Raw genomic sequence first — 20763 nt, forward strand, 5'->3', positions numbered from 1 at the left:
CACTGTATTAAGTACTCTTGCACGGTTACCCCGATCTGCCCATTATTTTCCTCTAGCTTCGAACAGTAGGGGGAGGATTATCCTACACTATCTGCTCGTTTTACTGGTCTCTTGTTGCAAGACAGACTCAACTTTGTCGTCGCTTCTCTTGTTTTCAGTACCTACTTTCTGTCACCTCACTCGCTTTGGTGATACGATAGTCTATCGCTTCTACTAATTACTATCGCTTATAAACCGTACGTAATTGCATTATAGTATCCGGGAAACGGGAGAGGTAATCTATGCCATTCGCTATCCAGTCTCTTGCGAAGCGAACCCTTTCCTTTCCCTTGTTTTTTCCCCGATACTCTATTATCACGGACCTATTCGACATACATTCGCTCTCTCCCCGTCGAACCCATCAGTCACCTACCGAGCTTTCAGTGCCTTACCTCTAGTCTAATACACGAGCGGAAGGACTTGCTTTAATTCGAACCCGTCGTTTATATCTGTGTCCTCTGACCTCGATCAGTTTATTCCGGATTGTAAAGCCTGTCGTTGTTGTCCATCCGGACAACACGATTTAATCGAGTTCAACATGGCTAATCACCAAGCACGGATGTCCATATACTCGGTTGCTTCCGAAGCAATGGGAGGATCACGAGGCGCCGGCCAGCAATCATCCCAGGTCTCGACGACTACTCTTCTGAACAGCATTCATAATATCTATATGTCATCACAACCCTATAGACTCGATGCCGGAACAAGCCTCGTCGTTAATACATGGCTTACTGCTACTCAAGCAGGATTAGACGGCAAGACCGGAGGGACTGTAGACCGCGACCTGGCTGCCAGAGCGTGGGAACATGCTAGACGACGCGCAGAAGACGGCTGCATTGTTTTAGGGTACGTAGTGTTAGCTCGTATATCCATCCCCCTTATTCGGCATGAAATTGTTGCTCATTCTAGGCATTTAGGTCTCTCCATCAATCAACCCCCTCACTACTTAGCCCGTTCCTCACGTCCTTACCTCTTGCCATCCCCTCTTCTCTTTTAACTGCCTTAGAAGTAATCAAGCCCTTTATACGCTGTGTAACTCCCTATAACCCATCAACGCCGCGGCAATCTGCCCTTGCAGTAACCCTGACGCTAAATCTAGCTGGAAACTTAACTGCAGCTAGCTTGGCGCTATCTCAGGGCGGTATCGATACAGTGAAAGGTCTCCTTGATATACCCGCTGAAGCTGGCTATCGTGCATTTGACGTTTTCTACTATCTTTTAACTTCAGCATCGACTCCGGCTGAACGAGAATTCTTGGGTCTCAAGTCAGCCTCTACTTATTCTTTATTAGCCAAGTCTGGTACTTATAGCCCCCCGTCTTATCTTCCGACCGCCGATGACGGTGCTGCCGCCGATGACTTCCGTACTGCCCTTAAAGAAATTGGTATTAAGGGATCAGCTCACCGAAACTTCATCTCGACCCTTGCTGGGCTTTTGAAACTTGGAAATACCCTTGACTATAATGTTGATGACGATGTCCTGGAAGACGTTTGCGAGGATGTTGGTGGACTACTGGGTCTTGACCCAGAAGTGTTAGCCCGGCAATGCACAACTGACGATAGACGCGTATTGGTGGGAGGATTGTATGAGGCCCTCGTCGATTGGGTTATAACTAAGGCAAATGAGGCCATTGGGCTCCAGATGTCCCGTATTAGGGATGGTCAGGAGTCATTAGACGGCCACAGAACACCGACGTCAGCAGAAGATAATGGGGATACCGTCTGCATAACTGTCGTAGAAATTCCGGATCCCAATCTGGGCAAGGCCATTGCAATGCGTGGTATTTTCGATGATACTACAGGAATCAACGCTGAAATGAAAGAAGATGGACTGGATGTTGTTCCTGCTGGCAGTTCAGTCATCCGAGAAATGCAAAGCAGTGTTGCCGATGTTGCACCTGACCTGGGTATCACAACCGGTCCCATCGCTAAGACAAGACAACACGAGCTTGAGAAGCGAGAAGAAATTCTGGAGAAGGCTGGCTTCGCTAGTGATGACGATGGGTTCCTGAAGAAGTTACTTTTCCCTGTTTCTGGACAAGGGATTAACCTGGGTCGAAATGCACGGCTAGACCTCCCAGGTGTCCTAAGTGCGAGCCGTGTTTGGTATCATTTATCCCTTCACCCTACTGACGAAACCCCCGCCAGCCTAGCTGCACTTCCTTCCATCACGTCTGCCTGGTCTGCTGGCACCGTATCTCGCCAGCTACGTGCTTGGAGATTGCCTGAGTGGGCTAATCGTCGCAATAAGAATCTTGATTTTACGGCAGACTTTGATCTGCATGAGTTTTACCAGCGTTTCGCTCCCCTCGGCTGCGGAGAAGGCCGGGAGGGTATTGAGACCTGGATTCTTGAGAGGGGTTGGAGCAACGGCGAAGTGGTTATTGGTAAAGAACGCGTATGGATGAGGGAAACTGCGTGGTGGGAAGCTGAGAGCATGCTCGACCTCAGGCCACCACAAGCTTCGATGCCTGGTGGTATGAGCAATGTGTTCAACACGCCTGGCCTCGAGACCGGCTATTCTAACAATGGCAGCGGATTTTTCCCACCGAATATTGCCGATCATTATTCCAACGGTAGCCAGGACCAGCTTGTTAACCACCAGCGTAACCAGAGTCGACTTACGCTTGCGCAGAGTCAAATGAGAGCTGCTTCGATTGCACCCTCCGCTAAGCGTGCTGGTGGCAATGGCGATTATGGCTTAGGGTCAAAAGGTGACAATCATCGCGACCAAGTATACTACACCGCCGACGGCGACTTCATCAACAATCTTGACCCTCTTGATGCTCAAGGTAAACACGTGGAAACTGTAGATACAACCCTCACTCGACGAATTTGGGTCGGTTTTGTCTGGTGTCTCACCTTTTGGATTCCTTCCTTTGCCCTTCGTTATATTGGTCGGATGAAGCGTCCCGATGTTCGCATGGCCTGGCGTGAAAAGTTCGTCTTGGTCTTTCTCATACTTCTGATGAACGTGTTTATTATTTTCTGGATCATCTTGTTGGGTCGGATCATCTGCCCCAACTTTGACAAGGCCTGGCTCCAGAAAGAAGTTGACAATCATCAAGGCGGAGATGATTTCTGGGTCAGTATTCATGGCAGAGTCTACGATATTAGCGATTTTTGGCGACGGCAGCATAGCGACTCGAATATCGAGACAACGAACGATCTCATGATGCAATTCGCGGGAATGAACTTGGACGATTATTTTGTGGCTCCGCTTCCGCTTACATGCCCCGGCCTCGGTATCTCTGAAACTATACAGTTACAAAGAAACAACACGCCCACTATACCCCAAGGTGTGCATACGTCTGGGTATTACCAGCCGGATCAGACAACCGCGCTAAGGTCCGCTACCTGGTACCGTGATACCTTCCAACCAAAGATCAAGGAGTATTACCATGGCGACCTAGTCTGGGATCTCACGGAGGTCTATGATGACGGCAGAAACAACAACCACATGTGGATCATCTATGAAGGTGGAATTTACGACCTGACCGACTATTTCAACACCATTGATTACTATAAGAACCTCGCTCAATACAACTTCCTGGACGCAGATATGATAGATACGATCAGGGATAACCCGGGACAGGATGTCACAAGCTTATGGGCCAACCAAATCGACAACGCTAAGGGGAATAAGACAGCGCTTGCCTCGAAACTGAACAGTCTCAATTGTATCAAGGAAACCTTCTACGTCGGCATACCCGACTTCCGTAATTCGGCTCAATGTCAAGCCAATAACTACATCCTTCTAGCTTTCGCTATCATGATCTGCATTGTTACTGCGACCAAGTTCTTTGCAGCTTTGCAGTTTGGATCCAAACGACGTCCAGCCCCACAAGACAAGTTTGTCATTTGTCAGGTTCCAGCTTATACGGAAGGAGAAGATTCGCTAAGAAAGGCACTTGATTCCCTCACGGCGTTGCAATATGATAACAAGAGGAAGCTGATATGTGTTATCTGCGATGGTGTTATTGTCGGTGAAGGTAACGATCGACCTACGCCCAAGATCGTTCTTGACATCCTAGGAGTTGACCCCAAGGTCGACCCTCCAGCTCTGCCCTTCAAATCTGTTGGTACTGGTAGTGAACAACTCAATTACGGCAAAGTCTATTCTGGTCTCTACGAATATGAAGGCAATGTGGTTCCATACCTCGTTGTCGTCAAAGTGGGCAAAGAATCCGAACAGTCTAAGGCGAAGCCTGGTAACCGTGGCAAGCGTGACTCCCAAATCTTGCTGATGAGCTTCTTGAACCGCGTCCACCACCGGGCTCCGATGAACCCTCTGGAACTAGAAATGTTCCATCAAATCAATAACATCATTGGTGTCGATCCTGAACTGTATGAGTACCTATTGATGGTTGATGCTGATACTTGCGTGCGAGAAGATTCCCTCAATCGTCTTGTCGCGGCCTGTGCCAACAATTCAAAGATCGCTGGTATTTGCGGAGAGACTGGTCTCCAAAACGAGGAACGTTCTTGGTGGAGCATGATTCAAGTCTACGAATACTACATCTCCCACCACTTGTCAAAGGCTTTCGAATCGCTTTTTGGTAGTGTTACTTGTTTGCCCGGATGGTAAGTTTCTTCATGTCGACTTCATTTTATTTCATGATATACTAAGTTGGCATACAGTTTCACAATGTACCGTCTACGCACTGCTGACCGAGGCCGACCTTTGATTATTTCTGATGGAGTGATTAAGGATTACAGCATCTGTACCGTCGACACTCTCCACAAGAAGAATCTTCTGTCGCTTGGAGAAGATCGATACCTCACAACGCTGATGACGAAGCACTTCCCACGCATGTCATTTAAATTCATCCCTGATGCATACTGTCAGACGGCAGCTCCTGAGAAATGGAGCGTCTTACTTTCACAAAGACGAAGATGGATTAACTCTACTATTCATAACCTTGTTGAGTTAATGATGCTTCGGGACATGTGCGGTTTCTGCTGTTTCTCCATGCGCTTTGTTGTCTTCATTGACCTCACTGGAACACTCATTTTACCGGCCACTTGCGTTTATATTGGTTACCTCCTCTACCTTATCATCTCCCACACTGGTCCATTCCCAATCGTTTCAATCGCCATGCTAGCTGGTATCTACGGTCTTCAGGCTTTAATCTTTATTCTTAAGCGACAATGGCAACACGTGGGTTGGATGATCATCTACCTTCTCGCATTCCCCATCTACTCCTTCGTCTTACCCCTCTACTCTTTCTGGAACCAAGACAACTTCAGCTGGGGTAACACGCGTATTGTCATCGGTGAAAAGGGTAACAAGCAAATAGTGGCAGTCGATGACGAGGGCTTCGACCCGCGTTCCATTCCATTGCAGCGCTGGGATGATTATGCCACGTTGAATAATCTACCCGGCCGCCGTGGCGCACAAAATGAAAAAGCCCATGAGTACTACGATGACACATATGAAATGGACGACATGAAATCAGTCTATTCTTCGGTTCGACAACCCTCAGTCCTTACTGGTCTCCAAGGTCGTGGTGGATTCATGCCACCCCAATCTCCGGCTCCATTCCAGAATATGGCTCGCCAGTCTACCCTTGGCCCCTACAACGATAACCCCATGTACCGACAGTCTACTGCATCGTTTGGCGACATGCAGCATATGCAATCGCCTTTCCAAGACTTCCCTACACAAAGGCCCAGCATGAACAATTTGCGTGCTGTATCGAACAACTCTCCACAACTCGAGATGCACCGTATGTCCAACGCCACACTGGGTTATTCAGGGGGTGCTCGCCCACCATTAGGCCAGGGTCATCAGTCAACTGCATCATTTGACTTCCAACGAGGTCACCTAGGGCCCGACGATGGCATAATTATAGAGGCGATCCAAGCGGTCCTCCGAGAAGTCGACTTAGACACGGTAACCAAGAAACAGGTCAGGGCTCTTGTTGAACAAAGACTGCAGACGGAGTTAATAGGCGAACGGAAGACATTCCTTGATCGCCAGATCGACAACGAATTGGCTAACATGTAGCCACGTTATTTCTTTTATCTATAATGGATCGGAGCAGATATAGGACGAATTAATCTAGATGTACATATAGCAAGCAACTCAGGTTGGTTGTATTTGACGTGATGCTGGTGGTTCTGGGAGGCACGGAGCCGGATCATCCTAAATGAATATTGTCCTTGCCGGCGTTTTTTTAAACAAAAGAAGAGCAGATGAAGCCACATACTATTTATCCACGCAGAAGAAGAGAAGAAGAAAATGATAGGAATTCATAATGTCGGTTAGTGGTGGTTAGTGGATCGGATTCCAGGGTATATTGCTTGCACTTACGTCCCTCCTCCCCCTATTTGCTACGTCTTAACTAGTTCTAGATGAACGGGAGCAGTTTGCGGGTATCTTGTTTTTACATTGCTGCATATCATATCATATCATATCGTCGTTATACATCGTTACAGGTACCTAGGTACATACATCTGCACGGCTTTCTCTTGCGCATATCGGGCATTGCTACTAGGTAATAATCAAATTTAATAGACAGATCTTGGTTCTATGTGACGATGAACATGACATGTGCGTATGTGCCAGACTACCTGACAGTTATTCTAGTGGTTTGAACTAGCCGCCTACGCACAACTACGAGGGGGAATATCGTTCTAGATACGTGATGTGACCTCAGGACAGGGCGTTCTTACTATGCGCGCCGTGTGCAAGCTGTGTTGATGTGGTAGGAGAACCGGGCAGTTGCTAAAACCCGGGTATTGGTTGATCCCAGCCCCAGGTAGGTAGGTACTATAGTATCCTTGAATGTGTAACGAAAGATGTCGCCAGAAGGCGAGGTGATTAAGATCGTACACGTGTAAATGCGCGGTAACAACACGAGTGCAGCGACAGCAGAATGCCTCAAGTACACAAATACACTAGACACCTAGGTAGATAATGGCAATTTTAAACTTCCTATATACCCCCCATCAGTCTGTTTCTCTATTACATTCATCATACACCCGGCACCCGGCGCTCTCTGCTCGGGGGAAAAGGAAAAGGATCCGAATATGATAATAATCATTGGCATTGGGGATTAACATGAGCTTTATTTTCTATACCCTAACCCGTCGTAAAACTAACGTCTCTCTCTCTCTCTCTCTCACGGACTTATATGATCAATCTTGCCGACGCCTTTCAGCCGCAAGTAAACGTCGGTGCCCCAGCCGTACAAGCTCTGCACGGCTATCCCGCCGCCGAAGTACTCCGCGTACGCGCGGCTAAGCGGTAATCCGTAGCCCAAGCCGGCAATAGAGCTCCCGCTGCCCCCAGACGCGGAAATCACGCTCAACGCGTCGTTGCTAGCACCACAGCCGTTCCCGCTGCTGCTGCTGCCACTACTGCCTGGGATCTCGTCTTCCTCCATAAAGGTAGTGAAGCTATAACTCCAAATATTCGGCAAGATGTCGGGGGCGATACCGCCGCCGCGGTCGCGGATGCGGATGGTAACGCCCGGGGCGTTGCCGTCGAGGGGCTTGATGGCGTCGCTCTTGAAGGCGCCCTTGTCGCCGGCGGGTGGGTCGAGGGTGACGCGGGGCGGGCCGGCGTCGGGGGGTTCGGGGGCGATGGTGATGACGACGGGCTCGCGGTTGCGGCCGCTCTCGACGGTAGCGCGGAACGCGTTCTTGAGCAGCTCCGTCACGATGTACTCGAGGTGCATGGGCACGAAGGCGAACCTGGTCGAGGGCTCGCCGTCGATGACCCAGTGCGGCCGCACGCCGTACTTCAGCTCGCAGATGTCGGCTACGAAGCCGGCGCACGAGTCCACGACTGCGGAGGGCGAGAGCGCGGTGTCGATAACACCGATGTACGAGGGGTGCTCCGGGCAGGGGGTCGGCGAAGCGGAAGGGTCGAAGTGCGGGAGACTGCTGTAGTGCAAGGCGATGTGCTGCTCGGCGATGAGGCGGGTGCCGATACGGGTGCGCAGGTGAGTATCCAGAAAACGGGTGACTTCCTGGGAAGAGATACACTGCCGACACTCGAGAAATCCCTTGGCTAGGATAGGGATGGTATCTTGGTGCGTGTGGACTAGCTCAGCTAGAACCGAAGTGAAGAGGATCTCGCCATCTAGGTTGTTGATGGTGCGGTGCTTCCAAGGTAGTAGAGTCGATAATGAGTGCAAGTAGTTATTGTAGATCTTGCTAATGTTGGGGTTCGAGACTACGATAAATGGTAGATTTCGCAGTGCCTGGATGCGATGGGCCAGCCGTATAGGCAGCAGGGAGAGGGTGAAATTAGCTGACGAGAAAAGAGCTTCTGCCGAAAGAGGTGGCCAGCCATGTCTGTTGAATTGGCTTCCATTAGCTACGTGTCCCTTGGATAGACCTTGGATAGACCAAGAGAAAAAAAACAGTTACATACTTGACCAAATCAGCAAGACTCAACGGGTGTTGTTTCTTGTTGGTGAGGTCTGCAATTTCATCGTCTGTCACAGTCGCTGTGCTTGGGGGGTGGGACCACTTCTCATCGTTCGATGGCGACGGCGACGGCGAGGGTGAGGACGACGAGGTACCAGTAGGATGTGACGAATAAAAGCACGATCCAAGGACGTTTCGTCTGCGAGTCGCAATCAAGAAGGCCTTGTGTGGGTAAAAACACCGCAAAGGCCTATATATGCTGCTCATGGCGGCATTGTGTGGTGGTGGAGCGGTGAGCAGGAGAAAAGAAGAAGAAGAAGAATTAATCGTATGTTGAAAGTTGGAGTCATAACCAGGGTTTGAAGACGAAAATAATTAAACATCGACGTCAGTTGCTTGAGAACTGAAATTGATAAGAGGTCCTTATCTGCTACGGCCGACGCCGAAGGTCTTTCTTTACAGGTACGTACCTTTTCAGGGGGGAGAGAAAGGGGGGGCGTTTCCACTTATTGATCTTGCAATGCCTTAGGTACACCAGATACCTTTATCCCGAGCTGCATGCACATTGTGCAAGATGGTACCAAATTAAAGACCTAAATACAATACAATCATGATAATCATAAATGGGACATATTTAAATGAGACGTTGCTAGAAAAGATTGGTAGAACATAAAGATAGGTTAGGTATCCTCTCGAATCTTGCATTAAGCCAAGTTGATAAGTCAAGCTTTATAGCTGTTACTTAAGCGGCATTAGGTTATGTACCTAAGTACCTAGTTTCGAAAGCCCCGCATCAGATTGCTCGCTCGCTCACGCCACGGCTCTAAAACCCAATTGCCCCTCAATTACCTCCTTAGATCCTAGGTAGGTACACAACAACTATTGCGTCCTCACCTCCTGGTCCAGCTCGACAGCCTTAACATGCTCGTTGGACTCGAGTGTGGTGATAGCATCATTGGGGAACGTGACACTATATCAAGTAAATTAGTTGTCTGAAAATTATAAAAAAAATATAGAAGATTAAAATATCAATGCTAGAGAACGGCATACGAGAAAGCCTTGATGAGACTGTATTCGTGGCCGATCTTGCCGCCCTGGTCCTGAGCGTGCTTCTTCGCAGCGGCCACTTCCTCGGGGGAAGCAGTGTCCTTCAGGGTAACCTATTTAACCGTGAGCAATGATATCCTTCCTAGTGGGCCCAGAAATAGAAGGTAATAATTACAATGTAGGTAGGCATCTTGAGAGGGGTACTTGCGCAGAATAAGCGTGTGGTAGGTAGAGGTAGTTTATAATGGTTGCTTCTTGCAAAGTGGTATAGGTATTGGTGTTGCAAAACAAAGAGTTGGGCAAGACGGATAGAAGTAAAGGAGTGCATGGGCGGGAATTTATTAGAATATCGGTATGGGTACCTCTTTTAAAGCCCATCACAGTTGAGATTAGTGGCATATGTAGGACTGAATACGCGTAGGAGGCTTTCGACAAGTAGGAGGGTGAATACGTCATCGCGGCCTAACCTTTAGAGCAAACTTCCCGTTCGTCTACTATGTATCATTTGACTACCTAGGTACGTACCTACTGCTTTAGCGCGCATTCGAATCACCTGTACATAGTAGAAAAGGTTCTGATATGTTAGATGTACGTAACCAAGCCAGCTATGTTTTCTTGGCTCTCAGCTGGGATTTGACTCATCCTATTGCACCTTTGCACCTTAAAAAAGGCTATTGATCTACTTACACATAGGTACATCGAGCAAATAATTAGCTGAATTACGGAATAGGACCATTCCTCGTTACACTTCTAAGTCCTAAGTAATTAATTCACCTTTTATAGGTTAACTTGCTTAAAGTTCGAAGCACTGCATAAATCTATTTATATTAACATACGAACCCGTTCATGTGATACCTTGATGTCTGGATTTAAAGGTTCTAGAAAGCTGTAATTATCCCGTGGTGCTGATTGGAATGTTAAACCTTAAGCCGCCGATAACCTCCCAAAGAGGTACCGAGGGTACCCTGAAGTTTGCCCCGCTTTATATCACCTTAGATAAATCTAGACTGCTTATGTACATGGTAGATCCTGATTTCAGATACTCTTATCGCTATCGATAAAGAATTTAATTGATCATCTAAACATTTTTTTTTCTTCAATGCGAAGGACGTGGATCGCTACTCAATCTTCCAGCAAGCCGAGTTGTTGCGTTCAACCGTCGCAAAGTCGCAATCATGGAACAACAGGCGCACAAACCCCATCGCAAATCGAAAGAGAAGAAGAAGCCAACTGGAGGTTAGTATAACCCCAATTATTATTATTGTAACTCTACTGACAGGACCAGATCACAATCCCAAGGCCTTCGCCTTCTCGAGACCCGGTAAACTACAACGAGCTGCTGCTCGATCTCATGATGTATGCACAATCCACGTGAATTTAATTCATCCGTGCTATGACTAATGTTGCTATATTAGATCAAAGAAAAGCGACTTCACGTTCCTCTCGTCGATAGGTTACCTGAGGAGCCGCCGCCGAGACTCGTAACAATTGTTGGACCACCTGGCGTTGGAAAGACGACGTTGTTAAAGTCGCTCATTCGCAGATATGCAAAGGAGACGATCTCAGACCCCCAGGGGCCCATTACCGTGGTCACATCGAAGAAGCAACGGTTAACATTCATCGAATGTCCCAATGAGCTCGAAGCGATGGTCGATATAGCTAAAGTTGCCGACATCGTCCTCCTAATGATTGACGGAAACTTTGGCTTCGAAATGGAGACTATGGAATTCTTAAATATCCTAGCCGCAACGGGTATGCCCGGAAATGTCTTCGGTATTCTAACTCATCTAGACTTATTCAAAAAACCACAGGCCCTGAAAGACGCGAAGAAGAGGTTAAAACACAGGTTGTGGAGTGAATTATACCAGGGCGCACATCTATTCTATCTATCTGGTGTTATTAACGGAAGATACCCCGACCGCGAAATTCACAATCTTTCTCGTTTCCTTTCCGTCATGAAAAACCCTCGACCTTTAATATGGAGGAATTCGCACCCCTACGTTGTCATAGACAGCTTTCGAGATATCACGCACCCCACTCAGGTTGAAGAGGACGAACATTGCGATCGATCAATTGTGCTCTCAGGATACCTCCGAGGAACCAATTTCTCGAGCCATCATCAAAAAGTCCATATTCCTGGTCTGGGTGATTTCTCTGTGTCAAATATAGAAGCTCTACCTGACCCATGTCCAACGCCAGCTATGGAACAGGCAATTGCGAAAGCGACCGGCAAAACTGGACGGAAGCGACTAGACGAAAAGGAGAAGAAGCTTCATGCTCCCATGTCAGATCGAAGTGGTCTAAAAATAGACGGCGATGCCATCTGGATTACTAGGGAAAAGGGGTTTAATTTCGATAAAGATGCCGAGGATGTGGAGCGTGGCGAAGGTGAAGAACTTATCATCGGACTTCAAGGAGAAAGGCGGCTGCTAGGTCAGACAGAAGACGGCTTGCAACTTTTCCGAGGTGGTGAGAAGATAACCAGTATCCCTGAGGAAGAAGATACTGGAAGGAAAAGCCAACGAAATGCCAGGTTTGCCGCGCGAGATGAGGATGAAGAGGAGATGTCCGAAGACGAAGGCTTCGTTAGTGGAGAGGAAGAATTGAATTCGGATGAAGAGCCCGAGTTTAATGAGCAAAAACTGGGCAAAATGTTCAAGCAGTCAGAGAAGGACGGCGAAGAAGAAGATATCGCATTTGCGGACAGCGATTCAGATCTAGGCTCTATATCAGGCGATGAGCCGGAAGATGAAGACGACGATGAAGAGGATGAAGAGGAGGACGAATACGATGACGTAGAGGAATCTGCGCTCAGGTGGAAGGATGACTTGGCCGGAAAGGCACTGCTTCGCCATGGCGGTCGTCCGTCCTACCGAACGGCAGATCTCGCACGCCTGATGTATGACGAGGCTTTGACGGCTGAGGAGGTGCTAAAGAGATGGAAAGGAGAAGTCGATGCAGAAGAGGAGGAAGAAAACATTGAAGATTCCGAGGACGAAGATTTCTTTAAAAAGGCAAAAAATGCGGAAGACGCAAGCTCAGAAGACCGCGCGATACCCTTGTACGATTATGATCAGTTGGCTGCCAAATGGACACTCGACGATAATATCGAGCACCTTCGCCAACGCTTCACAACAGCAAAGCTTGGCGGAGATGAGGACGACGAAGATGGGTTTGACGGGTTCGACAATGAGGATGGGGATGAAGATGAAGACGACGAGGGGGACGGTGAATTTGAAGATCTTGAGACTGGTGACCAGCACAAGGCCGAACCAGCGCCCGAGCCAGCAGAGAGCCTAGAAGCAGAGCGCGAAAGGAACGCTCGGAGAAAAGAAGAGTTGAAGCTACGATTTGAGGAGGAAGATCGTGAAGGGTTTAAAAACGATAAAGCTCAAGCTAGGCGCGAAGGCGGAGACGAAGAGGAGTTCGGTGAAGACGATTGGTATGATGCGCAAAAGGCACTCATTCAAAAGCAACTTGACATCAATAATGCCGAGTTTGAAGCTTTAGACGAACGGCAAAGAGTCGCCGTTGAGGGTTTCAAGGCTGGCAAGTATGCTAAGATTCTGATTGAAAAGGTGCCTGCGGAGTTTGTTACGAATTTCAACGCTCGCATGCCTATCATAGTCGGAGGTGTGCTTGCTACAGAAGATCGATTTGGCTTTGTCCAGTGCCGTATCAAGAGGCACCGCTGGCACAAGAAAATTCTCAAAACCAACGACCCCCTCATTTTCTCTCTTGGATGGAGGAGATTCCAGACACTCCCAATCTATAGCATTTCGGATTCTCGCACGAGGAATCGTATGCTGAAATATACGCCAGAACACATGCACTGCTTCGGTACATTTTACGGCCCTCTAATCGCGCCCAATACAGGCTTTGTCTGTTTCCAGTCCTTTTCATCTGCCAACCCAGGCTTCCGGATTGCCGCCACTGGGACAGTCTTGTCTGTTGACGAGTCGACTGAGATTGTGAAGAAGCTCAAACTTACTGGTGCGCCATACAAAATATTCAAGAACACAGCATTTATCAAGGATATGTTCAACAGCTCGTTGGAAATAGCCAAGTTTGAAGGCGCGGCGATCAAAACCGTTTCGGGTATCCGTGGTCAGATCAAGCGTGCTCTATCCAAGCCCGATGGGCACTTCCGAGCCACCTTCGAAGACAAGATCCTGATCAGCGATCTGGTATTCCTCCGCGCGTGGTACCCCATCAAGCCGCACCGGTTCTACAACCCGGTCACCAACCTCCTCGGCAACTGGCAGTCGATGCGGTTGACGGGTGAGGTACGGCGGGACCAGGGGATCGCAACGCCGCAGGACAACAACAGCAAGTACCGGCAGATCGAGCGAGCGACGCGACACTTCAACCCGCTCAAGGTTCCGCGCGCCCTAGCGGCCGAGCTGCCGTTCAAGTCGCAGATCGTGCAGACGAAGCCGCAGAAGCGCAAGACGTACATGCAGAAGCGGGCAGTGGTGCTGGGCGGCGAGGAGCGCAAGGCACGCGACCTGATGCAGAAGCTGACGACGATCCGCAAGGACGTGGTGGCCCGGCGCCGGGCGAAGAAGGAGGAGAAGCGGGCCGAGTTCAAGAAGAAGATGGAGGAGATGAACGAGAAGAAGGAGGCCCGGGAGCGGAGGGAGAAGCAGGAGTTCTGGCGCAAGGAGGGCAAGAAGAGGAAAGGCGACGGAGAGGGAGCTGGGGGCGGAGGTGGAGGAAAGAGGAGGAGGTGATTATCCCATGTACATTTATGATATCAGTGATTTACCTCATAAGATTATAATATTTATACCTCCGAGGTATGTACGTGCAGGCTAACGGGGCCGAGTTGGCCTAGAGGAGGCTGTCGGATTAGCTACCTAATAACTACCTACCTACCACAATAGCCCGGGCTTACTAGCCCCGAAACTTTACGCGTATTACGTGCCTCCGAATTCGCGCGCGCAACGCTGCTCGGAACAAAAGTAAGGACATCCTGTATAACCCACCATTCTGGAAGATACACCCAATAAAAATGCAATGGCGTTACGCACCGACGAACTTCCAGTCCTAATAATCTTTCAACCTTTGACACAATATCCCTCGTAAGTTCAGGTATTGGTATAGGATTTTCTTAAAAGTCGGGCTCTTGTGGTCTACCATATAAGGCGGCCCTCGGTTGAATAGCCGCTAAAAACACAGGTAGGCGGATGTCATGATATCCAATAAATATAGATTAGCTACAGGCTCACTTCCATTTATTCGAGTCCACCGGTAGAGAGTGTGTTTTCTTTAGAATACAAATAACTTCGTACTTTCTCCTGACTCTCCTCCCACACAAAACATCTTTAGGTACCTCTTATACCATCCATCTATATCGAGTTATCACCATATTGAGCACCATGCTAGCTTGTTAGTATAGAGGCTCATCTCAACCGAAAGTCCTCTTTTACAAAATCATACCCTTGAACCTGTGATACCTATCCGATGATTTCCACTTTCTACGAAACAGTACCTACTTGAAAAAAAAAATCGCATTATGGCTAGTGGTTCAAATCAATCCGAAATCAACCAGACCCACGAAACGGACGGTCCTACCATAAACTCCCAAGAGTCCCGACAGGAATTGGTACCTATCACTAGTGTTGCTGCTAGCCCTTCCGAGCCGGACTTACATCAGGTTCATCGTCCTTCATCGGATACCAACGACGGGTTGACACCGCCGACCTATAAACGAGTTGTGGTCTACCTCACTGACACAATTGCATTCGTCTTGTCACATCTATGCTCAATGTCCGACGGCAGAACGATAGTTCGCTTCGCCGTTGTTATCTTCAGTTTCCTCATGGGAATATGGACGACGCTTTCGGTCAGCATAATGCCCAGACGACCAGAGGACGCTCTGCCCTCCTTGAACGACGATAGCCACCCGATTATGGTTGCCCAAGTAGCCGCGTCGATGCTGTCTCCGCTGCTGTTCACCGTCGTGTCGACTAAGAAAGACCCAACACCTGTCCGGCGGAAGATCACGTCGTTCTATTATCTCCTACTTGCTCTCGGGGTCCTGATGTCCCTTGCGTCCCTCCTGTTTTACTCGCTCTGGCCTTCGGGGTACCGGGTCACGAACGTTACTATACTGGCGAGCATGATGTTCGGAGTTCTCGGGGGCTGGCAGTTCTTGGAGAGATCTTGGAAGACTACATCGTCAATAAATGAGGACGTTGAACTAGACCTACGACAAGCTTGATACAAGTAGTTTTATATACTATCATATTACTCAGCTTTATGGGATTGGTTCTGCTCTCTAACTTCCAACAGAGGTAACCGTATACTTGGGTAATAGTTGGGAAGGGCGTTAAACGGATTGGAATTTCACGGACTAAGCCAACATATCTGCCAATCTAGGTAGGTGTCAGCCGTAGCAAACCGAAAATTAAGTAGCCTACCTGGTAATTCTAAATAGCTAATTCCATTCGTACTTAAACTTACTCGATAGATACCTAGATATATATTGGTATCACGGACGGTGCCGTGATGTGCTTATAGGTGACAATGGCAACGTCAGCCTCTTGAGTTAACGTTGTTCTACCAAACCTGAGCTCTTCAAACTTTGCCTGGATTATCATGGGTGTTCTTCCAATGCTAATTCACCTAGAAATCTGTCTTGATGGGTGGTTATTATTACCCATATAACCTATTCGCCAAATACCACCCCATCATAGCGTAACCCTACGCACAGTGACTATGCCTGGTTCAGAGGAGTATATTAGGTAAAGGGAGAAAAGATAAGGTTGTAACACTAATACTTAATCTATAAGTTCAGCCAGGATATTAATCGAAACTATCATTACGTATAACCTAGTTAGAGCAAGGCCAAAGAAGCCAAATCCAGCCCAACCACGAAGCATAGCAGCTAAGCTAACGTGGACCTCAATCGTATCGTATGTTCATGTTTTCAATAATAATGAGGCGCATGCACAGGCAATGTGCTGCCAGAAAACTGAGACGAACGAGAAGAACGGTGCCATGATCGACAAGGCCAAAACACTATGAGATATCCTGGCACTTACCTTACGTATGACATACCCACTTACATATTCGAGGCGTAGCTGACTACCTGGATAGAATCCAATGGATAACACATTGTCATCAGATGGAATGCCTAAGTCGGTTCAAGCTAACTTTGCTCAACTCTGCTCAACTCTTTTCAGCAATAGCTGACAGCGATGAGGATACATTTCGTTCATTGTTTAGAGAGATAATGTCTCCGCATGGGATGGATCCAGAAGTGAAGGTAACGATGCTACAATTAGCTGTGCAAAACAAACACTCTGGTATAGCCCGTATCCTCTTGGATCGTGGTGCTACCGTTGTAGGGCACGGTGCCGACGATAAGACAAGCTTACAGCTTGCAGTGAGTCGGGGTTTCTGATGTAGCAGAACTCTTGCTAGAACACGGTGAAAACGCCGAGCTGACTGCTGAAAACAGTCCACCCCTTCTCCACCAAACTGTCAGGGCGGATGATATTGAAACTACCTAACATAAGTTTTCCTAAGATGGGGCGCTGAAGTACATGTTAAAGATCAGTCTGGCTTTACCCCATTAATGATTGCAGTATAAAGAAGAAACGCTCCCACGGTTAGGCTCCTTTTGCAATATGGAGCAGACTCTGCTGCGAAGAATGATGACGGTCTGTCTGCTATGGACCTGGCTTATGGATCGGATGAAGCAACAGACAAGCTGACAGGTCGGTAAATGAACCAGCTCCCGCTATCTTTTAGGGCTGCCTTTTTTTGCCATCAACATATATTAACCCAATCCCCCTCCATCTTGCTATGCGTTGACGCAGGAGTTGTTGATTATAAGTGCGTAAAGCTCACAAGCAACATCAGGGGCAAACAAACGCTTTGCCCTTGCGTTAATAGCCCTTCTCGACACAGTATAGGCGCCGCAAGAGAGAATATTCATATCTTTGAGCCTATCGGAATTGATTCAATGTCTTAGGTATTAAAACCCACCGACTTTAGAACCAGCCTGGCTACCTGACTACCTCTCAAGTGCTTAACTACCAGGTATTCAACAAAACATAAACCCTCATCGAAATTATATGGTTCAATGGGATGGTTAATGTTTAGTTTGTACCTAGGTAAGTAATGTAGTGTCTTTTTCTGACACCAGCCAGCGCCAACTTACACCGGAATCGTGTATTTCTCTATACGAAACAAGGCCTCCTATTCGACGAATCTTCCTCAACGCCCCCACCATCGCGTCTACCGTGCTAAAACTCCAGTGAGTGCAGGGCCCTGCCAACCTCCCTCTCCCCCCGTTTCAGAGGTGGATCCTGGGAATCTATCACAAAGCACGTGCCATGGGAGGCCTGACGATGTGAATGGTGGATGATGGGTGGTGGAGGGACGGGGTAAGTTACTACCTACCTCCTAACTACCTCCATCTAGCTAGGTATATAATAACTGTAACCATGTAGCTGTGAGTAGCTATGAGTAGCTGTAAGAGGTAATATTGGCTGTAAGCAAGCAGAAGCAGTTCGTCGATTCGTTCATTTTAGATCTTTCTTGGCAAACGGACAACGCAGAGAGGCCCAGAGAGGGCGCGCCAAGTGTAATGAATTTAGAAATTGGTTTATGGGGTAACTAACGTATTGGTACCTATCCATAGTGCGAGGTTCCTCTCTTCCTGTTTGTTTCATTGCGCTGGGGCTGATGCATTGAAATCATAAGCATTTTAGACGCTCTATTTATTTTTTCTTGTCTTATTTTTTCCCGCTTATTACTACTTGTTTCTCTCGGCGCATCCTATTATTTATCACCATTGTCTCTTCTTTTCTCTTTTTTTATTTTATTTTTATTCTTTTCTCTGCTGACTGGTTCCCCCCTTTTAAACGGTAGTTACTAAAGTAGAAAATATTACCAAGTTGGTTATGCGATGACGACGGCGGTTGTTGAAGGTGTAACTGGGGGTCACGAAAAAGTTACACGACCCTCTCAAACCAGCGAACAAGTATCGACACTCCCCAAGACCAGACAAGACGCGATGGATAATCCATCTGGCGGCGGCCTACGCGGCCTTCGACGCATCAAGTCGGCGGGTGAATCGGGGCGAAGCGGTTTACACCCCATCCAATTCCTCTCCATCATTTGGCGATCTAGTAGCTGGATATCGAGGGCCGTGAATATCCTCTGGCCATTTGTACCCGCTGCAATTGCCGTCCAACATTCGATTGACGACTATCATATCCTCAAGTTTAGTCTGGCGTACATCGCCATGGTCCCCTGTGCAAACCTCATCGGCTTCGCTGGCCAGGAGCTGGCGAGGAAGCTACCGCATATGCTTGGTGTTCTGGTCGAGACAACTATCGGATCCATAGTCGAGATCATTCTATTCATGGTTTTGCTTCGCGGGAACCAGTACTATGTTATTCAAGCTGCTATTCTCGGATCTATATTGGCTAATATGCTGCTGTGTTTGGGCCTGTGTTTCTTTACCGCTGGTTTACGACGGGAAGAGGCCACGTTCGACGGCGCAGTCAGCGAAGTTGGCTCGAATCTCTTACTTATCGCGTACGCCTATGCCCCAGCTTCCAACCCTCGTCTAATCATATTTATAGAAATACTTACTAACGTCTTCTAGCGGTCTTGGCTTAGCGATCCCCACGGTCTTCCAACGCTCGATCAACAGTACTGGCTATAACCTCACCGCCGAAGAGATCGATAGTAGGGTCATCGAAATCTCTCGCATCATTGCGGTTCTCCTCCTTGTCGCCTATGCTGTCTTCCTCTTCTTCCAGATGCACACTCACCATGGTATCTACGACGCTATATTCGAAGATGACGAGGAACGAGATGTAGATCGCCACAAGGACAGAGCGAAAGCCAAGTTGACATTTACGGAATGTGTAATTGCGCTCGCCGTCTCTGTTACTCTTGTGACATTCATCGCCATCGCGTTAGTCCAGGAAATCACGCCCATTGTGGAACAAGGCCACGTTTCCGACCCCTTCATGGGCTTGATCCTAGTCCCTCTAGTCGAGAAAGCCGCCGAGCACTTAACATCTATCGACGAGGCCTGGGACAACCAGATCAACTTCGCCCTATCCCACTGCATAGGCGCCACGATCCAGACCGCCATGCTCAACGCCCCGCTGGTTATCATTGTCGGATGGGGCTATGGCTTCCCGATGGATTTCAACTTTGAGATCTTCGATATCGTTATGCTGATACTTGCTGTCATCACCGTCGGAAACTTTTTGAGGAATAAGAAGAGCGACTATCTGGAGGGCTTTTTGTGCATCATCGTCTACGTTTCCATCGCCGTCGCCGCCTTTTACTATCCGAACCCCCACGAAGCTGCCGGACACGGAGCAACCGCCGAAGGAGGACACGAAGCTGCTGGCGAGGTGGCTGGCGAAGCTGCTGCCCATGTGGCAAGGTACCTGGGACTCTCGTAGCCGGAGAATCTTGGGATATCACCGGGATATGCATTTACCAAGCCTGGCGTTGGAAAAAGGACAACTTTGGTTAGAATGATCGCGTTTCCACGTTTGAGTCGAGGGATCCCAGGGGTTCCCTGCGTTCTACGGAGTCGATTCTTTATAAGAGCCAATGATTTACAATTTTGACAATCGGCACGAATTTGCTTTGACCTCAGGTGGGCACTTAGTATCTTGACGGCAAAAGAAAACCTATCAAATAATTTCTATTTCACAGGTATTGGTGAAGGTCCGAGTCGGGAGTGAATTCTTATATTTGAAGTGGAGAGACTGTGTTAGTTTGCTCAGCTCTCTGGATCACACTCTACGTGTTGACGGTGTATAGGGGTTAGAGGATAAAAAAACGGAATCGAGGAAAATCATTAGCGAAACAACATTGTTATCATAAGCGTTCATACGAGAAGCTTTCTATTCTGTTAATCAAAAGAACTGATGGCATACCTAAACTAACTTACTTAGGAGGTAGTCATGAAAGCAAGGGGGAAGTAATAGCAATGACAATGCGTTTGGTGTAACCATACCTAAAGGACACCAACCCGTTTCTTCAACTCAAATACCTGGATAGTTATACCAGTAGAAGGATACACCTATAAAAATACACATACTAAGTATTATCAAACAGTATTTTCCAACAGTTACAACTGTTAATGAGTGCAATACTATAACAAGTTCACTCATCCCAGCAGGTAGATATATAACACTCATCCAATCACAATCAAAGAAACGGACTGGAATTGACGCTTTTAGAAATGTGAGGATTTATAGTACGTATTAGCTTCCAAGGTCTTCAACTCTATATTTATCTCTAC

The 20763-nt window shown here is 47.9% G+C and overlaps 6 protein-coding genes across 6 annotated transcripts; 4 read left to right on the top strand and 2 right to left on the bottom strand.

The window, feature by feature from the left end:
- Positions 1-69: 69 nt before the first annotated feature.
- F4812DRAFT_419245 (glycosyltransferase family 2 protein) lies at positions 70-6563 on the top strand. Its single transcript, XM_047933323.1, has 3 exons — positions 70-885; positions 957-4622; positions 4680-6563. Exons 1-3 carry the CDS (start codon positions 578-580, stop codon positions 6046-6048), a joined length of 5343 nt encoding a protein of 1780 aa, XP_047793171.1. The 5' UTR covers positions 70-577; the 3' UTR covers positions 6049-6563.
- A 602-nt stretch (positions 6564-7165) lies between these two features.
- Positions 7166-8687, bottom strand: F4812DRAFT_456867 (alpha-ketoacid dehydrogenase kinase; the record flags this gene model as incomplete). The annotated part of the gene is made up of 2 exons (XM_047937063.1): positions 7166-8345; positions 8425-8687. The coding sequence occupies 2 exons, from the start codon at positions 8685-8687 to the stop codon at positions 7166-7168; spliced, it is 1443 nt and encodes a 480-aa protein (XP_047793172.1).
- Positions 8688-9299: 612 nt separating this feature from the next.
- F4812DRAFT_456868 (protease propeptide/inhibitor) lies at positions 9300-9657 on the bottom strand (the record flags this gene model as incomplete). Its single annotated transcript, XM_047937064.1, has 3 exons — positions 9300-9390; positions 9471-9580; positions 9643-9657. 3 exons carry the CDS (start codon positions 9655-9657, stop codon positions 9300-9302), a joined length of 216 nt encoding a protein of 71 aa, XP_047793173.1.
- Positions 9658-10575: 918 nt separating this feature from the next.
- F4812DRAFT_419251 (DUF663-domain-containing protein) lies at positions 10576-14350 on the top strand. The gene is made up of 3 exons (XM_047933325.1): positions 10576-10703; positions 10753-10823; positions 10883-14350. Exons 1-3 carry the CDS (start codon positions 10643-10645, stop codon positions 14198-14200), a joined length of 3450 nt encoding a protein of 1149 aa, XP_047793174.1. The 5' UTR covers positions 10576-10642; the 3' UTR covers positions 14201-14350.
- Positions 14351-14481: 131 nt separating this feature from the next.
- Positions 14482-15925, top strand: F4812DRAFT_419252 (uncharacterized protein). The gene has a single exon (XM_047933326.1). The coding sequence runs from the start codon at positions 14986-14988 to the stop codon at positions 15691-15693; it is 708 nt and encodes a 235-aa protein (XP_047793175.1). The 5' UTR covers positions 14482-14985; the 3' UTR covers positions 15694-15925.
- A 1996-nt stretch (positions 15926-17921) lies between these two features.
- Positions 17922-20208, top strand: F4812DRAFT_281438 (uncharacterized protein). Its single transcript, XM_047931022.1, has 2 exons — positions 17922-19025; positions 19096-20208. The coding sequence occupies exons 1-2, from the start codon at positions 18391-18393 to the stop codon at positions 19910-19912; spliced, it is 1452 nt and encodes a 483-aa protein (XP_047793176.1). The 5' UTR covers positions 17922-18390; the 3' UTR covers positions 19913-20208.
- The last annotated feature ends 555 nt before the right edge of the window (positions 20209-20763 follow it).

The sequence above is a fragment of the Daldinia caldariorum genome (genome assembly GCF_022478825.1).
Source record: "Daldinia caldariorum strain CBS 122874 unplaced genomic scaffold F4812scaffold_3, whole genome shotgun sequence".
Classification (NCBI taxonomy): domain Eukaryota; kingdom Fungi; phylum Ascomycota; class Sordariomycetes; order Xylariales; family Hypoxylaceae; genus Daldinia; species Daldinia caldariorum.

Excerpts from the sequence above, each read along its gene's own strand:
- F4812DRAFT_419245 (XM_047933323.1), top strand. The coding sequence starts at position 578 with ATGGCTAATCACCAAGCACGGATGTCCATATACTCGGTTGCTTCCGAA. Across the intron at positions 886-956 it reads GACGGCTGCATTGTTTTAGG|GTCTCTCCATCAATCAACCC; the intron begins GTACGTAGTGTT and ends CTAGGCATTTAG. Across the intron at positions 4,623-4,679 it reads GTTACTTGTTTGCCCGGATG|TTTCACAATGTACCGTCTAC; the intron begins GTAAGTTTCTTC and ends GTTGGCATACAG.
- F4812DRAFT_419251 (XM_047933325.1), top strand. The coding sequence starts at position 10,643 with ATGGAACAACAGGCGCACAAACCCCATCGCAAATCGAAAGAGAAGAAG. Across the intron at positions 10,704-10,752 it reads GAAGAAGAAGCCAACTGGAG|ATCACAATCCCAAGGCCTTC; the intron begins GTTAGTATAACC and ends TGACAGGACCAG. Across the intron at positions 10,824-10,882 it reads CTGCTGCTCGATCTCATGAT|ATCAAAGAAAAGCGACTTCA; the intron begins GTATGCACAATC and ends TTGCTATATTAG.
- F4812DRAFT_419252 (XM_047933326.1), top strand. The coding sequence starts at position 14,986 with ATGGCTAGTGGTTCAAATCAATCCGAAATCAACCAGACCCACGAAACG.
- F4812DRAFT_281438 (XM_047931022.1), top strand. The coding sequence starts at position 18,391 with ATGACGACGGCGGTTGTTGAAGGTGTAACTGGGGGTCACGAAAAAGTT. Across the intron at positions 19,026-19,095 it reads TCGAATCTCTTACTTATCGC|CGGTCTTGGCTTAGCGATCC; the intron begins GTACGCCTATGC and ends AACGTCTTCTAG.